General features: G+C 48.9%; 1 protein-coding gene across 1 annotated transcript; it reads right to left on the bottom strand.

Annotated features, from left to right (window-relative positions):
* Nucleotides 1-356: 356 nt before the first annotated feature.
* IQCE (IQ motif containing E) lies at nt 357-19,039 on the bottom strand. The gene is made up of 17 exons (XM_063315068.1): nt 18,332-19,039; nt 17,979-18,239; nt 15,536-15,578; nt 14,997-15,137; nt 14,612-14,746; nt 13,560-13,630; nt 12,340-12,453; nt 12,034-12,084; nt 11,198-11,268; nt 10,199-10,271; nt 9,952-10,010; nt 9,435-9,602; nt 6,068-6,216; nt 5,249-5,304; nt 4,275-4,465; nt 2,350-2,452; nt 357-600 (listed from the first exon to the last, which is right to left on the bottom strand). The coding sequence occupies exons 1-17, from the start codon at nt 19,037-19,039 to the stop codon at nt 436-438; spliced, it is 2,559 nt and encodes an 852-aa protein (XP_063171138.1). The 3' UTR covers nt 357-435.
* Between the last annotated feature and the right edge of the window lie 124 nt (nt 19,040-19,163).

Here is a 19,163-nt window from a genome sequence, read left to right on the forward strand (position 1 = left end):
AAGGCGGAGATGCTCCTGCTGGGAAAAGGCGAGTCTTAAGAACATCCACCAACAACCTGAGGCCTTAAGGCCTGGCTCTGGATGCCAGCGTAGCAGCCTCTGAATTCAGCCACTTGCTCCTTGCCTCCAGCCCCTTCTGCCGAGCCGTGCCTGCTGCTCTGTGTGTAGCCGCGGCAGCTGGTGAGCAATCTCATGGGGGTGGTGGTGGGGGTTGGCTGAAATGCCTTGGATTCCACCTCTTTGTAGATAGGGGATGAAGACCAACTGCCTCTGGATGGTGATGAGATTTCTGATTGTTCAAGCAGGCCCTCGGCGCTCTCTTTTCTTCCTTTTACTCACTAAACTAAGCCTCGAGGACAGCCTTGACTCAGTGGCAGGACCACCCAGGCTATGAAGGGCAACACCGGAGCCACGTTAAAATCATCTATTCCCAACTTACTGTTCCTCAAGTTGTGCACGTGTGATGTGAGCCCTGAATGCAGACTGGATGAGTCTCACGGCTGCCTCCTCCTCCTCCTCCTCCTCCTCCTCCTCCTCCTCCTCCTCCTCGCAACCAATGACTCTAAGCAAAGGGCACAGCTCAGAAGATGAATCTGGGGTCTAGGAGTGGAACCAGCAGGAATCAGGACGTGATTAAACTTTGGGGGCTAGGATGCTTCTCTGCTCAGTTCTAAACACACCTCATTCTTCAGCAGAGACTCAATTCATGCACAAGGAATCCAGCCCAGGGTTTGAGTTTTGAAAAAGTCATTATATAATCCAAAAACGCAGCGACTCGGGAACTAGGTCTACAGGTAGTCCTCGGTTAACAACAGTAATTGCGGCCAGAATTTCCATTGCTAAGCAATGCAGTCGTAAAGTGCAATGTCATATGACCGCACCACTTAGCAACAGCAGTCCGAGCAGTCCCGTTACCGTTGTTAAGTGAGGACCGCACAGGTCGTTAAATGAGGACCTCACGTGACTGCAGCTTCCTGCCGGCTTCCCATTGACTTTGCTTGTGGGCAGCCGGTAGGGAAGGTCACAAATCGCAATCACGTGACCGATGCTGCGATGGTCAGAAATCCGGGCTGGTTGCCAAGCACCCGGATTGTATCATGTGATCAGGGGGCACTGCAATGGCCGAAACTTTGAGGACCAGTCATAAGTACCATTCATTCAGCACTGTCACCAAGTTCGAACAGTCGCTGAACGAGTGGTCTTTAACCAAGGACCACCTGTACATATACAGAAACCAAGTAAAAAACCTCTCATGCTTGCTATCTAAACCTCTCTCTGGGGCAAGATGGCCCATTTCTACCTGGCCCTTTTTCTGTAACTGTTGATTTGTTATCACACTGTTTGTCACTATGTGTGACAGCCTGCTTACACACTGGTTTTGACTCACCTGCTCCCTCTGGAATGGCTGCGAGAGGCCACTTTGTCTGTGGACCAAGACTGTCATCCCACATCCCACATGCCTGGCTCTTACAATGCCCAAACAGGGCAACTGTCAGGCAGTCTCCTGCTAAACTGTAAGAGTAGGTCACTTACTCACAAACTTATTTTTCCCGAGCATTCTCGTTATAGGTTGGGAAATGAAGGGAATAAAAGACTGAACCGGGAAGAAAAAAGGTCACCAACAGGCACAGAAATGAAGAGGAAAAGGGGGAAAAAACAGAGGAAGGAGAAAGAGAAAGGGGTGAATAGAGGTAAACCAGCAGCTGAAGGAGGAACAGGTGCTGCAGAGGAAGGAACAGGAAAGGAAAACCAGGAAGGTGGGGGAAGAGGGGTCAAAATATGGACGGAGCAGAAAGAGGAAGGAATCGGTGCCCAAATAACAAAGAAGGAACTAGAATGGCACTGGATTAATAAGGAGCAAAGAGGGGACAGAAATGGACAGGCAGGCCAAGCACTGGCTCAGCGGCAAGACTGTGGAGCCTCGCTGCAGAACTAAGGGGCCTCCTGCCATTAACGAACTGGGGTGGGGGGCGAGCGGGGTCGGAAGTCTCCCAGCCAAGGGCCTGACAATAACATCTTCTGCCGTCATCGATCCCCTTCAGCGCTACATTTCCCACCGGCCCTGCCTCAATTGCTATGGGGCCATCCATCACTCGCCCCCCGTCACCCACCCAGAGAAGATCGAAGTTTCTCCGCTCCCTTTCGCACGCCGTAAATGTAAAACTCAGTCCTTGGCTGCAGGAAGGTCTGCAGAGGGAAAAAGTCCAAGCAGCTATTAAAATCCACAGCCAGACAGCACACAAACCTTATGGGGTTGTTCGACAGAAGCCAGATTTGTCAATACTAGACAACACAGCTCACCACGCAAATTAAATGGTTGGTGGAGTTGTTGTTGTTGTTGTTTTTTACCTGATCTGGAGGTTGTGTCACATCGACTCTAGCCTGCCTACGGCTGGTTTCTTGGTTTTCTTCCAGTTCTCTCAACCTCCCTCTCAGCTGCTGGATTTCTTCCCTGTAGAAGGACAAGACCAGTCATTTGCACAGCCGGCCCTGCCGTACAGGAAGAAATCCCGGCGTCTGGACTCTGAAGAGCTGCGTGCGACTCAACGGGCACCTCCTGAGCTGTGTCGGGACGTCAGAATGGGATCTGGCCTGCGCAGAATCCCAGGGCAGAGAGCGAGATCCTGAGCGCCACAAGGCGTTTTGATCCGGCAATGGGACGCCCAACACAGTCGATGTTCAGAAAGCGGGCTGAATTCATTCATACGACTGTGGGATTTATTGAACTACGTGGCTTGGGACACTTCACGTAGGTTCTCACGTCATGGCAGACTGTGGTTTATGCAGACTGCCTGCCTTCCTGCTTTGGGTTAAGCCCAAATCAAGCACGAGCGCTTGATCGATGTGTGGACCCACCCAGGGTTTCTTCAGCCCCGTGGGGAAATACCCTGGCTGGGTAAAATCACAAACATGATGTGCAAACCACAGTTTATAGGAAGTCCTTGCTTAACTACCACAATTGGGACTGGAATTTTGGTTGCTAAGTGAAGCAGTCATTACGTAAATGTGACCCAATTTTATGACCTTTTCTGCGATGGTTGAATCACTGCAGTTGTTAAGCAAACCGTGTGGTTGTTAAGCGAATCACACAGTTCCCCATTGATTTTGCTTGCCAGAAGCCGGCCAGGAAGGTCAAAAATGGCGATCACATGACCACGGGATGCTGTGATGGTCATAAATGCGAACCAGTTGCCAAGCACCCAAATCGTGATTATGTGACTGAGTGAACCGTTGCTACGATCGTTAAGTGTGAGGACTGATCATAAGTCCGTTTTTTCAGCACTGTCATAAATCCTAACCGTCACCATATGAAAGGGTGTTAAGCAAGGGCTACCTGTACATCTTCACGTGGGATTAACTCCACCTTTTTCCCCCACTCCAAAGAGATGCAGAACCCCAAACCTCTAGAGCACAGTAACTAGGGGAGGTCAGACTTCCCCAATAATTCAGGTTATCTGCTGGTGGGCCTTTTTTTTTTCTTTTTTCTTTAACCATTTCAAGGCCTGGCTCCCATTTCTTCTGAAATGAGTCCTTTGCGCAACCCTTGCCAGGCCTCAACTGGGGCTCTTAGCAGGCTGAAGGAACTGTTCTTCAGAAACAGTCACTAACTTAGTGACCACCTGGTCATGCAGAGAGGGCGTGCTGCGGACCCCGCCGGTAAGGGAATTCCACCTGGTGGGGTCCAGGAGGTGGGCCTTCTCTGCAGTGGCACCCGCCCTCTGGAACATGCTACCCCCGGAGGTGAGGCAGGCCCCTTTGCCCCCGGCCTTCCGGAAGAACCTGAAAACCTGGTTCTGCCGCCTCGCCTGGGGTGGGAGGGGCACCAGTTCATCTTGGGGGTGGCTATTATAGATCTCTCCCCAACAAACAAGATCCGCACAGCCTGGATTTTATATTTTATATCTATTTTATCTTTTTACTGATCTATTTATATTGTAATTTATATGTTTTAATTGTGATTTTATTGTAAACCGCCCAGAGTCTCCTTTTCGGGAGAGATGGGCAGTGATATAAATTTGAAAAATAAATAAATAAAGTGGGAGGGGGAGGAATAACAACCCACCCTGCTCCAGACAGCACTGAGTTTGGATATCTGGAGTGAAAGGAGAGCTCTGGGACATACTTGCTGCATGCAGAGCAGCTTTTCCAGGCTGTGGATTTATTTCATTTTTAACCGGCAGAAGGAGAAAGGCGGGGGGCAGCTGGATGGTTTCTCCCCCAAATCTGTGATAAATGGAAGTTGGGCTGTGCTGGCTGACCCTGAGGAACTTAACTCTTTAACTGCCAGCTGATTCTGAAGGGCCAGCCGTTGGTCTCTCAGCCCCTCCAAGATTTTGCAGAGAGGCTCCCGCGCTTCTGGGAGATAGGATTCCTTAGCAACTGAGCGATCCACTTCTTCAGGAGCCGTGGGAGGGAAAGGCGGTACCGTGCTGGCCTCTGAAGGCCGCAACCCGTCACCCCTTTTCTGGAAGAGAAAAAAGAAGCGAAACGCCAATCACCTGAAGCATTTTTCCCACACGTCGCCCCGTTCTGCACGTATCTATTCAGCTAGGACTGCAAGGAAGAAAAGCAGCATGCTCTGAGGGGAGCAAGTTCAGCTGCAAGAAGATCTAAGCAGCCTTCCACAATCTGCAGCCTTTCGGATCTTTGCCTCCCACCCCTTGGGGATGCTGGGGACCGCAGTCCGAAGCAGGGTTCCTCGGCCCTGGGAACTCCAAGCTGTGCGGACTTCAATTCCCAGAATTCCCCAGCCCGCTTTGGAAATTCCCCAGCCAGCTTTCTCCCCAAAGCGGGCTGGGGAATTCTGGGAATTGAAGTCCGCACAGCTTGGAGTTCCCAGGGCCGGGGAACCCTGGTCCAAAGCAGCGGAGGGGACAGACAGCAAAAACAAATCTAGCAGCAGCCATTAGTGGCTGGGACCCTCAGGTTTGACCCCTTTCTGGAATTGGGCACAAGCTGGTCGTGGAAGTGGCATGACCTTTCTCCTTTCAGGGGTCCCAAAGGCCCATCCTGACCACCAGCTTCCAACCCGGGTCCCTAATTCACAGACAACCCACAATCCGCAAAAGATGGCAACGCGAGCTAATGCTGGGCCCCAAAACTATGTCCGTTGGCAGATAACGCTGTATTTAAGAAAGCGAGCCTTCATGCTGCGTTTTCATCCGGGGCTCCTGCAAGTGGCCCAGGGAACAGGGTTAGCAGCCAGCTACTCAGAAGGAACTCTCCAGCCGCCCCCTCCCTCACTTACTTTTCCCCCCTCTGAAATCTGCTGGACCGGCTCCTGTCTCCTGCGGTCAGTGTAATCTGAGGAAAAGGAATAAAGCTGTCGAGACGGGGGAGGCACACAGCATTGAGCAAAGAACCCCAAAACGTAGCCGTCGGAGGGACGCTGGTTGTAGAAGCTGGAAGCGCAGGCTCCCTTGCAACATTTTCACACCCGCTCGAGCTGCCTCCGATGGGCAGGAGGACGAGAGCAGGGAGGAGGAACGAGGGAGGGATCGGGGGTAGGTCTGTAACCGTGATGCGGCCCCGGCAAATTTCATTAAGACCGTCTTGGACTTCACGCTCGATACTTCATATTTTATATTTTACACTTTAAATTTTTATATTTATCCACATTTACGATTATAATGAATTTCTAGTCTTTTATTCATTGTGAACCGCCCAGAGTCGTCATTGCACGAGATGGGCAGTGGAGAAATCTAGTAAACCAACAAATAAATATTCGCACGGTCCCTTATTAGCGATCGGAAGAGCGAGGCCCGGCAGTGCCTCCTCTCGAGGAAAGAGGTTTTGCACCATGTTTCCTGAATGACCAAGCAGCAGCGGGCAGGACTCGCTTCCTCTGGTGAATCCCCGAGGCTGTCTGCTCGCTGCAGAGATTCCCAGCTCAAGCAATTCAGCTTTGCCTTTTGAGTGCCCGTCCACTCTACGTTAGACCCTCCTGTGAAGTCGGTTAAACATGCTGGCTGGGGAATTCTGGGAGTTGAAGTCCACCCACCTTAAAGGGGCCAAGGTTGAGAAACGCTGCCTTAGAGAATTGACAGAGCAGAGTGGGGAGGCTTACGTTTGGCTCGGCTGGAAGCGAGGAGGCTGCTCAGGGTGTGGTCCAGATCCGCCTTCAGCTTTCCGTTCTGATCCTGCAGCTCCTTCATCCTTTTGGACAACTGGAAGACAGCAGTGCTGAGCACCTTCTGCCGCCAGCTCTCTGAGGATCTGTGCACGAAAAAGGGGAACACGGCTGCCGTGGCTACAAATGCGACGCCAAATGCGGCAAACGCCAACTGCAATTTCTTGATCCCCCCCTTTACCCCGAGTTTGACTGTTTCCCCTGACAATATTGTCATTTATAAGCTTTCCGTGGACTTAGTGAAGGCGTTGCTTTAATTCGGACCTCCCTCCCTCCCCTGAAATCGAAATGGCAGCTTTCACCTGAAATCACAATTCTTCCCTGGTTTTGCTCTGCCTCCGTTTTCCTCCTGCATTAAATTTTAGACCGTAAGCCCCTTGGGGCCGGGCCTGCACTTAGTACAGCTCACCAGGGGGCACCGTGTAACAATAATATACCTCTCAATCTTCTTATTCCCCTTCAAAAAGAGGAGAATTGGTAGAATGCCACCAAAACATTAAAAAAAAACCCAAACCTGATAAATGCATTATTGATATTTGAGAAGTACCACCTCACGCTTTGCTGTGACTGCTTTGCGAAAGAGTATTTAGAATCGGGATTCAAAACACGCTTGGCCACGGAGCCTGCAGCCACGTGTCGAGCTAAGCGGCGACGCGCCTTGCTTGTTTCTGCTTTAGGCGGTGCACGAACGAAGCCAGTGCAGTTCGGCACAAAACGCGGACCCAGGTCAGGAGCTGCAACTTTCACACGCCCAGTCTAGACCTTCCCGCCCTTGTACGTTTCACTGTCTTTCAGGTGTGTTAGTGACATGCACAGAACAAAATCAAGTTAAGTCTTATTCTACGTTTCCACAAAACTACCTTGAGCTCCACAATCCGCCAACGGTCCTTTGACTGCACGGACCCTTTTCTATCTTCTTCTTCCTGAGCTGCCATCAATTTCTTTCTCCTCTGAATCTTTCATCTGATCTTATAGAAACTGGGCAACTCTTAGTATTCGTTTGTTTTTTTTTAATTTCTTAAGGATCCGGAAGCCCATGAGAAAACATCTCTGTTTGCACTTCCCAAATGCATACGTTAACAAAGCGCAGCTATTAACCAACCTCTGGGGTTTAGGAAGAAAAGAAGTGTTTTTTAAAAAAAATTGCCAAAACCATCTCAAAATATAACCCTTCCCATCGTCTGATACCTCCCTCGTCCTTTTAACTGTGGATGCTGGCAAGCAACCTTGAAACCTTCTGCACAAAAACGAATCACTCCACCGTGAGGTCATGGCCTTTCCTAGAAGAACACCAGAGTTATCCTCAGTGACCAAAAGAGGAGGAATATAACCACTACTTATTTTCTATCAGAAGGGTAAATAATATAGCATCCCTGAAGCTGTATCATTTATTCGGTTTTTTCTGTCAAACAGTGAGCAAAGGAGTTAGCCAGGAATGCAGCTCCATCCCAGCCTCCGCTCAGGAAAATGCTGATGGCCTGCAGAGTTTGTGTGTTACAGGCAGGGTCTGAGCACAGAGCATTCAAGCTAGGGAAGGGCCAAGGACAGAAGGACTGGGAGGAGTTGCCCAAAGCTTGTAACTTGCAACTCATTAGATTGGGGCAAAAAAAAAAGGGGGGGGCCCAAAATGTATCATCTGCATCTGGATGAGCCCAGGAAAAACAATCAGAGAGTCTAATGGGGGAAAAAGGGCCGACAGTGTTACGTTTATCCCACTGCAGGTTTACCAAATTTCACACTGTCTCTTTTTCAACATGCTCAGGGTGGAAACACATGCTCCCCTCCCCGGCTAAATTAACTAATCAAGGAATATTCTCACTTTGATTAGCACTGATTAAAACTGCAACTTGACTCTACAAGAGCTTTTTTTTTTAATGACAAAAGTGAAATGAATCTGTTTATTTATCATGATTTAATTATCCAAGCGTGAGGAGGAGGGATGATTGTGCAAGCCTTAGGAAAAAAAACCACACTCTGAATTCTGGCAGTTCTGCCTACTGCTGTCTCGCTTCTGATCCTGGGTTATGTATCTTTTATAACCATGAGGACTAGGAACAAATACGCCTTTTCAATCAAAGAACAACAGGCAGTATCCAAACAGAGCCTTGGCCATTGAATCCTATTCTTAGAAGAAAGTCAAATGATTTATTTAACATTAGTACCAACTGTCTAGACCAGTGTTTCTCAACCTCGGTGGCTTTAAGATGTGTGGAGTTCAACTCCCAGAATTCCCCAGCCAGCAAGGCTGGCTGGGGAATTCTGGGAGTTAGAAGTCCACACATCTTAAAGCCACCGAGGTTGAAAAAAACTGGCCTAGATGAACAGAAAAATGTTAAGAGTCCATGGGAGTTGGGTGGCCAATAAATTGAAATAAAGAAATAGGTAATAATTTCATATAGGACTGCACAATTACTTTGCTAAATTAAAAGCTGTGTCAGGGGTTTCTTTTAGTGCTGTTGAATACCTCCAGTGGTTCATACCTCCAGTCATAGATTGCACTCATGAATTTCCCTGCTTTGTCCCTCCCTGATCACAGGGCAGCAGAAAGGAAGTACTTGTGCTTATGAAGGCTTAACTTCAACGGACACAAAGTTCGATAGGCTTTGATAGGATCAGAGGGTGCCCACTTCAGCAAGACTTTAAAAGTGAACCCTGCTGTCTGTGGTTTTGCAAACGGGTGCAAAGACTGGCCCCCTCGTGATCGTAAGTTCAGTTTTTTCCATCATGGTTCAGGTTTGAATGAGGCACTGGAAACTTTAGGAAGCCGTAACTTTGTCCTGCTCAGAACGCAGAATCTATCTACGTGGTCGCCAAGAGTCGACACCGTCTTGACGGCACGCAATCAAATCAATTGGCCAGAACAGCTTCCATTCTATGCAGAGATGGGGGGGGGGCAAAAAAAATGAATTTAGTATTTCTTAGGCAGAATGAAAACTTACAGAATAACAGAGGTGGGAGAGAGACAGCCACAAAATGGCCCTGTAGACTCACGGGTTGAGATACAATCTTTAGCCATCTGGATTTTACTGTGTTTTATATTTTTATTGTTTGTTTATATTCGTATTTATTGTATTCATAATGGCACTGAATTTTAAAAAAACTTTGTTTTCGTTGTAAACTGCCCAGAGTCCCTCCTTGGGGGGGAGATGGGCAGTGATAAAATTTGATAAATAAGTAAATAAAATAAAATAAATGTAGCTGATTTAAAAAATATATCCTCTTCCTGATCAGCAATTAGTGAAGAATAGAAATCAGACACCAAAAAGTTAAGCACACGCAGAAAGCCCCAAAGAAATAAACGTACTTTCGTTGTACGGCTTTTGATTTTGTCAGCAGATTCTGGAGCCGCCGGATCTGTAAAGGGGAGAGGACATTAACCTGGAATTCCCATCGTAAGTCATCGTGGTCGTAAGTTGAAACACCATGTGACTGGACCCGATTTTCCGACCATTTCCCCAATGGATGCTTTTTGCTGGAAATCGGCAAAAAGGGTTGCAAATCGCAATCGCGTGATCACAGGACGCTGCAACTGGTCACAAATGCAAGCGCCCGAATTGCAATCATGTGACCGTGGGGGTGATACGAAGGTCGTAAGTGTGAGTACAGGTTGTAAAGCGCTTTTCCCAACACCACGGTAACTTTGAACCGTTAAACAAATGGTCATAAGCTGAGGACTACCTGTATACTGCATGATCCAGAAAACGTAACTAGGGTTCCTAGCAGTTGTGCAAAAAAATTTTAGAGCTCAATAGAGGGGGGTGCCTTTCTGGGAATGAGCTCTGCCTTGTAGAAACTGGTGGGTCGCGGTTAGGGTCACTCACGCTGGTACCTCCGAGGGCGAAGGAAGTATCAGCTTGGGCTTCTCTGTGATCAACCAGGTCTGGAATAAACCAATCTCTGCATGGCGGAGTTGCATGAAACAAGCCAGGGTTACTGATAACCACGGTTTTCTAGGGGAGGCCATGGACGGCTAGCACAGGCAGTCCCCCGCAGCCCACAGAGCGCCAGCAAGCAACGTTTGTCGAATGCTTTTGGGGACGTCTCTTGATTTCAAATCATTTTTCGTACCTCCTCGTAGCAGGTGTGCAGGGCAACGGTCATTTCTTCCACTTCGTTCTTCTTTATATCCGTCTGGAGTTGGCTGTTGGGAAATGGACCACAAAAGGAGCAGGATTAGCACAGCCCAAAGGGACAGAAGTTAAACCTGAAGATTTCTTAACCAACTATACGGGATGGATCACTATCGGTATTAATAGAGACTACTAGATCCCGCTTTGAGTTCCTTATGGGTGGATGGCTGGGCGTGAGCCTAAATAAATAAATAAATGAACAGAAAGCACCTGCTATTTTCCTATTTGGCCCTCCCAGCCTGTGCTAAGTTTTCATGAGCACAGGGGAACCCTATGGCCAGGAACCCCAACTGCTATTATCTGCAGCAGCTTGAAGAACCAAACTGGACCACTTGGTTGGAGAAGGAACCCAGCCTTCTAGGAGCTGTGATGCTTCCAATTCTTTCCAATCTGTTAGAAACAGAACGATCATCAACTGGATGCCTCTGGATCAGAGCAAATTCTGCTTGCTCTAGAACCGGGTTGCCTTGGCCAGACAGTCGGCTTTCTGGACATGTTTGCAAGCTTCTTTCCATCTCTCTCTCTCTCTCTCTCTTTCTTGCCTAACACAACACAGCCCTTGCAAAGTTTGGGATTCTCTTTCTTTCTCAGAATTTTAGCAGAAGTTTTTTTTCCCCATGGATCTCACCACTGGCTATGACACAGTGGCTTGATGTGGTGTGCTAAGGCCTTTGCAGCGATGGTGTCCATTTTGAGACACAAGCCTGGAATCTCTATTTGGTTCCCTCCCTCTCTGCTTTTGGATATCAGGTTTAAGAGGCTGTTACTTCATACTGCTGCCTGTCAAATCATGGTTTTACCCTTTGGGACCTTTTTTTCCATGTTGCTGAGCAGCATGCAATTATGGTGTATGTGCAAATGACCAATGCATTGTTGGCAAACTTGGTCTTCTGCAAGAATGAAGAGGCAAGGGAAAACATTTACAAGTTCACCATACTTGATAGTGCTCTCTTTCTCCTTGCACTGCTGTTCTAGACTCAGAATCTTCTGCTTCAAAGCGTGTATCACCTATCCCAAGAGAAAAAAAAAGGTTGCTTGTTGTACTGCACGGATGCACTTAGGTTTCACACCCGTTTCCTCCAACCGTGTGGCCTGCAACAGGCTCACGCAAGGTGAAGCCAACTTAGTGCAAGTCAGATAAATAAGAACGAGGGGAGACAGGAAATTGTCTGGAAATAAAGCAGTACTGCTCTAAGATTGTGCTAGAACTGAGGAAGGAGGAGCCGTCTTTACAGCTACAAACCGTCAGCAGATGGGAGAGATCGTTACAAACTAATGGATTCTTAGCCCATCATTTAAACAGCCTGGGAAAAAGAGCCCCCTCCCATGAACTTACTAATAAGGGAGGGGTGGAGAGTCGTGTATCAGTTTTCAAGATCCCGTATTCTAACCCTTAATCCTCGGCATTAAAACTCATTAAAGTCTGCATGGATCTGGCTTCCTTGATCACATTTGAGAGGCTTGACAGCAGCGTCCTCTTCCTGCATCTCTTATTGAATGGATGCCCCCTGCCCCAAACTTGACCATGACAAACCTGAAACTTTCAGTGCCCCCTTCCCATTCAGCTTTTTTTAAAAATCTTGGCTTTTTAAAAAGTCGGGTCTCTCTGCCTCTCTCTCTCTCTCTTGCTGTCCAGACTCTTAGCGAGACCAGTCATTTCCAACCAGCTTGGCCAACACGGTCATTCTAAAAACTGTCTACGTTCCTGCTCCTGGAAAGCTATAAAGCCCGAATGGGGGTGGGGTGGGGTGGGGTGGGGGGGTGTGCATTTACCTGACTGCTCTCGTTTTTCTGCTCCATCTGTGCCCACCTGGATTCAGAACCCTGCAAGGAGAAAAGGCGCAACATTCAGCATTCCTGCTGAGTGAACCGGAGGCCTTGCGAAAACCGCAGGAGGCGCCCAGGTGGTCTGCCCCTGACAGAGGAGCGTGGCTCCGTTCTGCAGTTGGCCAAATCCAAGCTAGCGCTGCCAGACTCAGCCGCAAAAATGTACAAAGCCAAGAGCCACGGGCTTCCCTGCCCAGTCAGAAGTCGGAAGAGCTGTGGCGGCTTCCTGCAGCTCCGCTCCCCTCCGCTTACCCTGATGGGATCCAAGAGGTGCTCAATTTGTTTGTCCTTCCGGTTATTCTCCTCCTCTAGCCGCCGAAGCTTGGTTTTCATCCGGTCTGCTTCGGATTTCTGGGCCTGGATTGTCTACCACAAAAGGGAAAAAAAATATTGGGGCTGTACGGTGTACTTCTTGGAGACCTTGATCTATAAACATCCCTGGATTCCTTTATTTGGATTGATCAGGGTATTGATGGCAGGGGATTTTTTTTTTTTAAAGCAAAATGTATCTACCCACCCCCGAGACGTAAAAAATTAACCATGATAAACTAGCGGAGGGGATGAGTGAAGCCTAAAGGACCGAGGGTTTTGTCTTTGCCAATTCTTCCTCTGCATGCTTTGTTTCTTCCCCAAAGTCACAACCCTCTCTTTCCCACACCTGCTTCACACACCACGCTTAATCAGGTAGCAAAAAAGGGAAAAAGAGATGGAATGAGGAGAAAAGAGAATTCAGAATCCTTGAGCAAAGTGAATGGTCATAGGAAAACAGGATAGGAGGAGATTCATCTTACACGGTGCCAGCCTTCCCAGGCAGACCAGACCAGAAACACAGCCAGATGAGCTAATTCTACTTTATTGTAAGGCTGCATTAACAGAAACTTGCGAGTCTGAAAGTGCAAATCTCTCTCCGTCTCCTTTACAACTCGAGAAACTGGGGAGGGTCCCTTCTGAGCCTCTTTCTCTGCCCATTATGCAGCTGTGGGCTCTGCCCTCTCTTATTTAACTGTCCCTTTGGCAGCATCTCTTTGGCCCATCTCCCAAGGTCTTTCCCACATACCAGTACAAGAATCGTGCAAGTCTGAAAGTACATCTGTCCCCCGTCTCCTTTACTGCCTAAGAAACTAGGGAGGGTCCCTTCTGAGCCTCTTTTTCCGCCCATTACGCAGCTGTGGGCTATGCCCTCTCTTATCTGATTGTTCCCTTGGCAGTCTCTTCCCCCCGTCTCCCAAGGTCTTTCTCACATACCATTACACACGGCGACATCAAGTAGAGAAACCTACTTCCTTTTCCTTCCTAGGAATCCTGCCCACATCTTTAGGTCCTCAGCAGACCTCTCCCCTTTGCTTGTAAACATTTCTCAGAGGGCAAGAAGACAACACTTTAAAGTGAGAAAGAGTACAAACTAAAATTCTCCTAAAAGCACATTCTGTTCATTCAACAGAAAGGCAGGATATATAAATGCTTGTTCTTACCTTCTTCAGTTCTATTATTTCATCATACATATCTTCTTTTTCTTTGTAATCTGGAGTTCCAGGAATATACCCTAGAAAAGAAGCCCCCACCCCAGAGTGGCGCTGATAATGTGATTTTAAGACCATGTAATTCCACCTACCTACCTACCTACCTACCTATCAATCATATTTCTTCACCGCCCATCTCATGTTGCGACGACTATTACAAAGCTTTCGCGCACAGACACACCACTTTCTCTTAAGCCTCTAGGAATCTGCTACAGCAGAAACGTTCTGGAATGGGTGTTGGGGCGAACTGAGGTTGAGAAAGAGAAGTGGACCAACACACAGAAGTCTGAATGCAACTCAGTTAGACCCAGATTCAAGGCTTGTGATCTACACTTATGGATGCAGGTGAAGGAAGGTTTTTCCTCCCCTGGTAAGAAGTTCAGAATTTCTTCTGAAAGGAACGTGGCCCCACGCAGGAACTAAGGACGATCAGAGCAATGTGTAGGATTTTGATAACAAGGCATAAATTTGCTTCGACTGGGAAGGCATAAATACTCAATGCCTGTCATCCCTGCTATAGTCATCATCTTAAAAAGAGTTCCATGGCATTATGCCCATTTTGCAGGTAGGGTGCTGAAGGCAGACTGAAAGATGGGGTCACTTAGCAAATAGGTATAAAGAATAACTGGTTCCCTTATTTATTTATGAAATTTACACTGCCTACAACAGTGTTTCTCAACCTCAGTGACTTTAAGCTGTGTGGACTTCAACTCCCAGAATTCCCCAGCCAGCTATTCTGGGAGTTGTAGTCCACCCACCTTAAAGTGGCCAAGGTTGAGAAACATTGGCCTAGAATCTACTCAATCCAAATGGACTCCTGGCAGTTTACAAGTGCCTGGTTCATTTCCTATTTACTGTGCGATCGTTTTCTGTGAGTGTGATAAAAAAAAACACCTTAAATGCTTCACAAAAGCAGGTTTTTAAAAACCTTCATTCCCGAGTCTTAACTTTCAAAAGCACGTACCTCATCTTCTTGTGCTAGAATTCCCTTTCTCCAAACTCACCACGGCTGGCCGAGCGAGCATGTTTCGGCTTCCTCATGCCCAAGGCTTCCTTGAGATATTCAGGTGTGCTGCCAGGAAGAGGAGACGAGGTGGGACTGATGTCAATCTCAGACTTGGACTGGCTCATCCAGGTACCTAGTGAAGAGAGGAACGAAGCACCAGGAAAGACGGAGACCACCCCGATCCGGCAAGCCTTTGCGCAAATTCAGCTACTGACTACGCCAGTGTTTCTCAACCGTGTCAACTTTAAGGCGGGTGGCCTTCGACTCCCAGAATTCCCCAGCCAGCATTGGACTACACATTAACTGCACATTTTAAACTGGATTCTCATCACAGTTCTACTGCCCTCGGGAAAACTCTGGTAAAGGAAGAGCTGATTTCATACTTTGCTTCAGAGATCCACGCCAATGCTGCCTTGAGGCTTTCGCCAAGGGAATCTCAAAGCGTCTACTCTCCGTGCCTTTAAAAGACCTCAGAAACCCGACCCTTTTGGAATGGAGGCATGGGTTAGAGGTATATGGAGACCCTGCAAGGAGAGAAAAAAAAATCAGCATTAAAAGTTTTTAAAAAGCAAGCAAGATGCTGGCATTTCATATTGTTACAAGATGAACGGGCTCTTTAGGATCTCCGAAAAAAGCAACGGAAAATTCATAATCACGTGCAGGCCTATACAGAAAGCTCCTTAGTAACGGTGTGGGCATTTCTTAATCCGGCAGCGCAAAAGTGACAAGTTTTCAAAGAACTGGGTAAAAGCTTCAAGCTTTTGGAAGAAGGCATTGTACTTCCCCCGGCAGCGAGCTCCACCTCTCAATCCCTTTCCGCAAAAACTGAGCTTATACCATGAAAACATGTGGAGATTTTTACTAAGATTAGGTTGCCTCAAAGGAAAGGACGTCACGTCAACAAATGTGATGTGATGCTTACTTGGAGATTTTGCAGGCCTGCGAGATAGTATCTCCTTCAGTCTCTGCACACACACAAAAAAAAGAAGTTTGCATTGAAATTTGCTACCAGGCAATTTTTTTCTGGTGAATTCCCCGTTGGTATTCAGTCTTCTGAGCAGAATTCTATTGCAATAGAATTACAATCCCATCACAGGCTTACTGGAATCCCATGGCGACAAGAGCACCCAGTGCACTGAGGTCACGTTGATTCCATAATGTTTAAAAAGTCTGAAATACACTCAGAGGAGTTTAGAATCTGAAAGCAAACAGCCATATTAATTGATTTCAAAATTTTCTTTGTCTAGCTTGAGTATCATAGATAGGCTCCTAACAGGGTGTTTTTTTTTTGCCTCATTACCATTACCATTAATGGTTTCCATAGAATAAACTGAAATTATAGGACCAGGGAACATGCAAAAAACTAATTCACACATCACGTTAAACAAATAAGTTGAATCGTTTAGATTTGGCTTAGCATGAAACGCAGACCATATTATTGTGGTTTGATCAACAAATCGTTATGTAGTGTGACATCTGAATCCATCCAGTATCAGTTTATAGAACACCAGAGAATTTTAAAATATCTGGCCCAACTTACTGTTTCTCTATCATAGGTCAAAGCAGAAAAATTATCTTCTGCCTGTAAAATAAATATACAGTTATTACAAAATGTGATTTTGAAGGGTGGTATCTAAATATCTTTGCCTATGAGGTTGCCATGCACTGAGCTGGAGCAGTCGTCCAGCAGTACTGCCAACTCTGACTGGCAACTGCTTCCTAAGGCTTTCTTACCCTCATCCCAGATCCTTTCGCCTGAGATGCTTGGAATACCACCAATCTAAATTGCTCCAGGAAACTCGGAACAGTATAACTGTCCATCCATAATTGGCCATCTGTGCTGATGGATGGCCAGCTCAAGAGGCAGGTGACAGAATGCAGATTATGGCCTGGAACCATCAGCTGTAAAGCATCTAATGTATTTTCAGCTTTAAGAGCTGTGAGACCATTAAATTTTAGCATGTTTAACCTGTGTTTCAGAAAACTCTGAACCTTACAGACGTTCACCCTGAGAAAGACTGGTAATGAAGGGCACACTCCTGGGACAGACAAAACATTCTCCTGCAAGAGAGAATGGTTTAAAAAATTCATTTCCTTTTAAATGGCAGTATGTGGATACTTGCAGATTAGTCATTCTCAAAGGGCCTAGCTGTTCACTTCCACCACTGCCTCCAATGCCCTTTTAAGTCTTATCCTTAGATCTGGCTCTTGTCCTGTGTGAAAAGCAAAAAAAAAAAAAGGGGGGGCCCTGCTTTTTGAACCCTGAGTAGCAGGTAAGCAAGTGAGATAAAGAACAGGCAACCGCATTGGCACAGCACAGTTTTTAATTTCCTTCAGTCATATTCCACAAAGCACATTAGCAGATTATTTTTGCTATCTGACACTTGATCTTAAGTCTCCATCTCTCTTCCCAGCTTGCTCTGCTGTATTAATAATCGGCCTGTGAAACCGGCAAAGCTGCAAGGGAGGGAAATGCATGAACCCCTGCAGAGAAGTGTGGAGCATACCCAGGAATTCCTATTAGCACAGGACTGTGCCCAGGGCCTTTTCTTCTATTGCTGGGGAAAAGTTCAAGCAAGGGGCACCCCAAAATGAAAGGAGGGCATGACTTGCAGCAAAAGAAGCACAGTTCGATCTAGTGGTTAAGGCACCAGGCTAGAAACCAGGAGACCCTGAGTTCTAGTCCCGCCTTGGGCACGAAGCCAGCTGGGGGAGCTTGGGCCAGCCACTGTCTCTCAGCCCTAGGAAGGAGGCAATGGCAAACCACTTCTGAAAAACCTGGCCAAAGAAAACTGCAGGGACTGGTCCAAGCAGTCAGCAGTCAGCAGTAGTCAACAATGACTCAAAGGCTAATAATGATGAGCATGATCGTATCTCTGTAATCCTGTACCTATAAAAATGCTGCGACCTCCTATTTCTCCCAGCACAGAACTAAGGTTGCAAACTTGAAGCGGCGGCACGATCAAGCCTCAAGGGCTTCCCCAGTGCCAATTTCTAAAGAAAAAGTTTAAAAACGGTGATGCCGTCAATTAAGAAGATGCTTCACGTGTGTCTGGGGTTTTTTAGGGCCAAATGGGCTTTGGAGCATTTCTTTGTTTTCCAGATTTGGGGTCTGGCTGAAAGACCAGCCTCTGGAGGCTATAGTCCTGCGTGTTCTCAGTGGGGAGCCATCCCCGCAGAGCAGCGTTTCTCGACCTTGGCGACTTTGAGACGGGTGGACTTCAACTCCCAGAATTCTCCAGCCAGCCTGAAGCCAACCTTTTTCTAAGCGCCCCCCCACATCACAAGACAAGGCACCAGGCGCCGCCCCGACCAGCAGACCAAAGAGTGCAGTGGAATATGGGCTTCCCGATACGAAGCCTCACAAGCAGCAGCGGAGGAGGCGGCGGTTCTGCACGGGATTTCCACCCCGCCTTCCGGAGCCCGAGGCGCCGGGAGAGGCCGGTGCTGTGGGGGCAGCCCCGGAGTTCAGGGTCCGGGTCTGCTCTGTAACGTGGGAATAGGCGAGTATCAGCGCAGTCTCCCCGCCCGCCGGTTCGGAGGCGGGAGAAACGCTCCCGTAAGCCCCAGCGGCCTTCACGCCTTTCCCGGAGAAGCTCCCCGCTTCCTGCCCCCGCCCCCCGCGGCTGGCTGGGGATGATGGGAGCTGCAGTCCCCCGGGAGGCCAGCGGGTGGCCGGGGCGCCTCTTCCCCCCTCGGTCCCCGCGCCGGCCCTCACCGACTCCCGCTCCGCGGCGGCCTCGCTGGGGACCTGCGACATGCCGGCAAGGCGCCCGGGGACCACAGGCCCAGCCACGCCGTCACTATCGCCCCGCTTCCGAACGGCCGGCCGGGCACTATGGCAACCGCCCCGGCAACCGGGAGCGGAAGACCCGGATGGACGCCCGAGCTGCCGCGCCTGCGCAGAAGCGGCTCTGGCGGGCTGCCTCTGCCTCGCCTGAGAGGGCCGCAGCCTCTCGGCGCAACCTGGCGCCCCATGGAAGCCGCGGGCCCACTTTCCCCATAACCCCCGGACGCGTCCGCCGGGGGCGATGGGGATCGCAGCCCAATCTCTCCCAGAGGCGCCCGGCAGGGGGAAGCCAAGTCCTGGCGTCGTCGGGGAAGAGGCGAGCGTCCCTTGCCCTTCTGCGCATGCCCGGACCAGCTGGGCAGGGACGCGCCTGCGCAGAGAAGACGGTCCCTGTAGCGTGCAGGCGCGGCGGTGCAGCGGGCGGTCGAGCTCTCTCGCTCGCTTGCACCCGCGCCCGCCGGAGGAGGCTCTCTCCGTCTGCCTCCCCTCGGTCCTGGGGGAGTGGGGGGCGCCCCGCAGGGACCCCGGGTTGGGCGCTGGCTCGACCCCCCCAGCAGCTCCGCTTGCGTTGGGGCGCGCCGGGCCAGGGCAGCCCCTCTGCCCCTTCCTGGGCGAGGAAGACGGGAGAGGGGGCATTCAGATGATCTTAGCAGACGCGTGTGTGCAACGAAAGGGGGTGTGTGAACCTAGCCTGCGGTGAGAACTTTAGTTTCCGCGTAGCAGAAAGCGCCCCCGGGCAGCTGAGGAGTGCCCCTGCAAA

Source organism: Candoia aspera, chromosome 14, assembly GCF_035149785.1.
Source record: "Candoia aspera isolate rCanAsp1 chromosome 14, rCanAsp1.hap2, whole genome shotgun sequence".
NCBI lineage: Eukaryota > Metazoa > Chordata > Lepidosauria > Squamata > Boidae > Candoia > Candoia aspera.

Excerpts from the sequence above, each read along its gene's own strand:
- IQCE (XM_063315068.1), bottom strand. The coding sequence starts at position 19,039 with ATGCCCCCTCTCCCGTCTTCCTCGCCCAGGAAGGGGCAGAGGGGCTGC. Across the intron at positions 11,269-12,033 it reads AGAAAAACGAGAGCAGTCAG|GTGATACACGCTTTGAAGCA; the intron begins GTAAATGCACAC and ends CTCTTGGGATAG. Across the intron at positions 6,217-9,434 it reads TCAAAAGCCGTACAACGAAA|ATCCTCAGAGAGCTGGCGGC; the intron begins GTACGTTTATTT and ends TTTCGTGCACAG.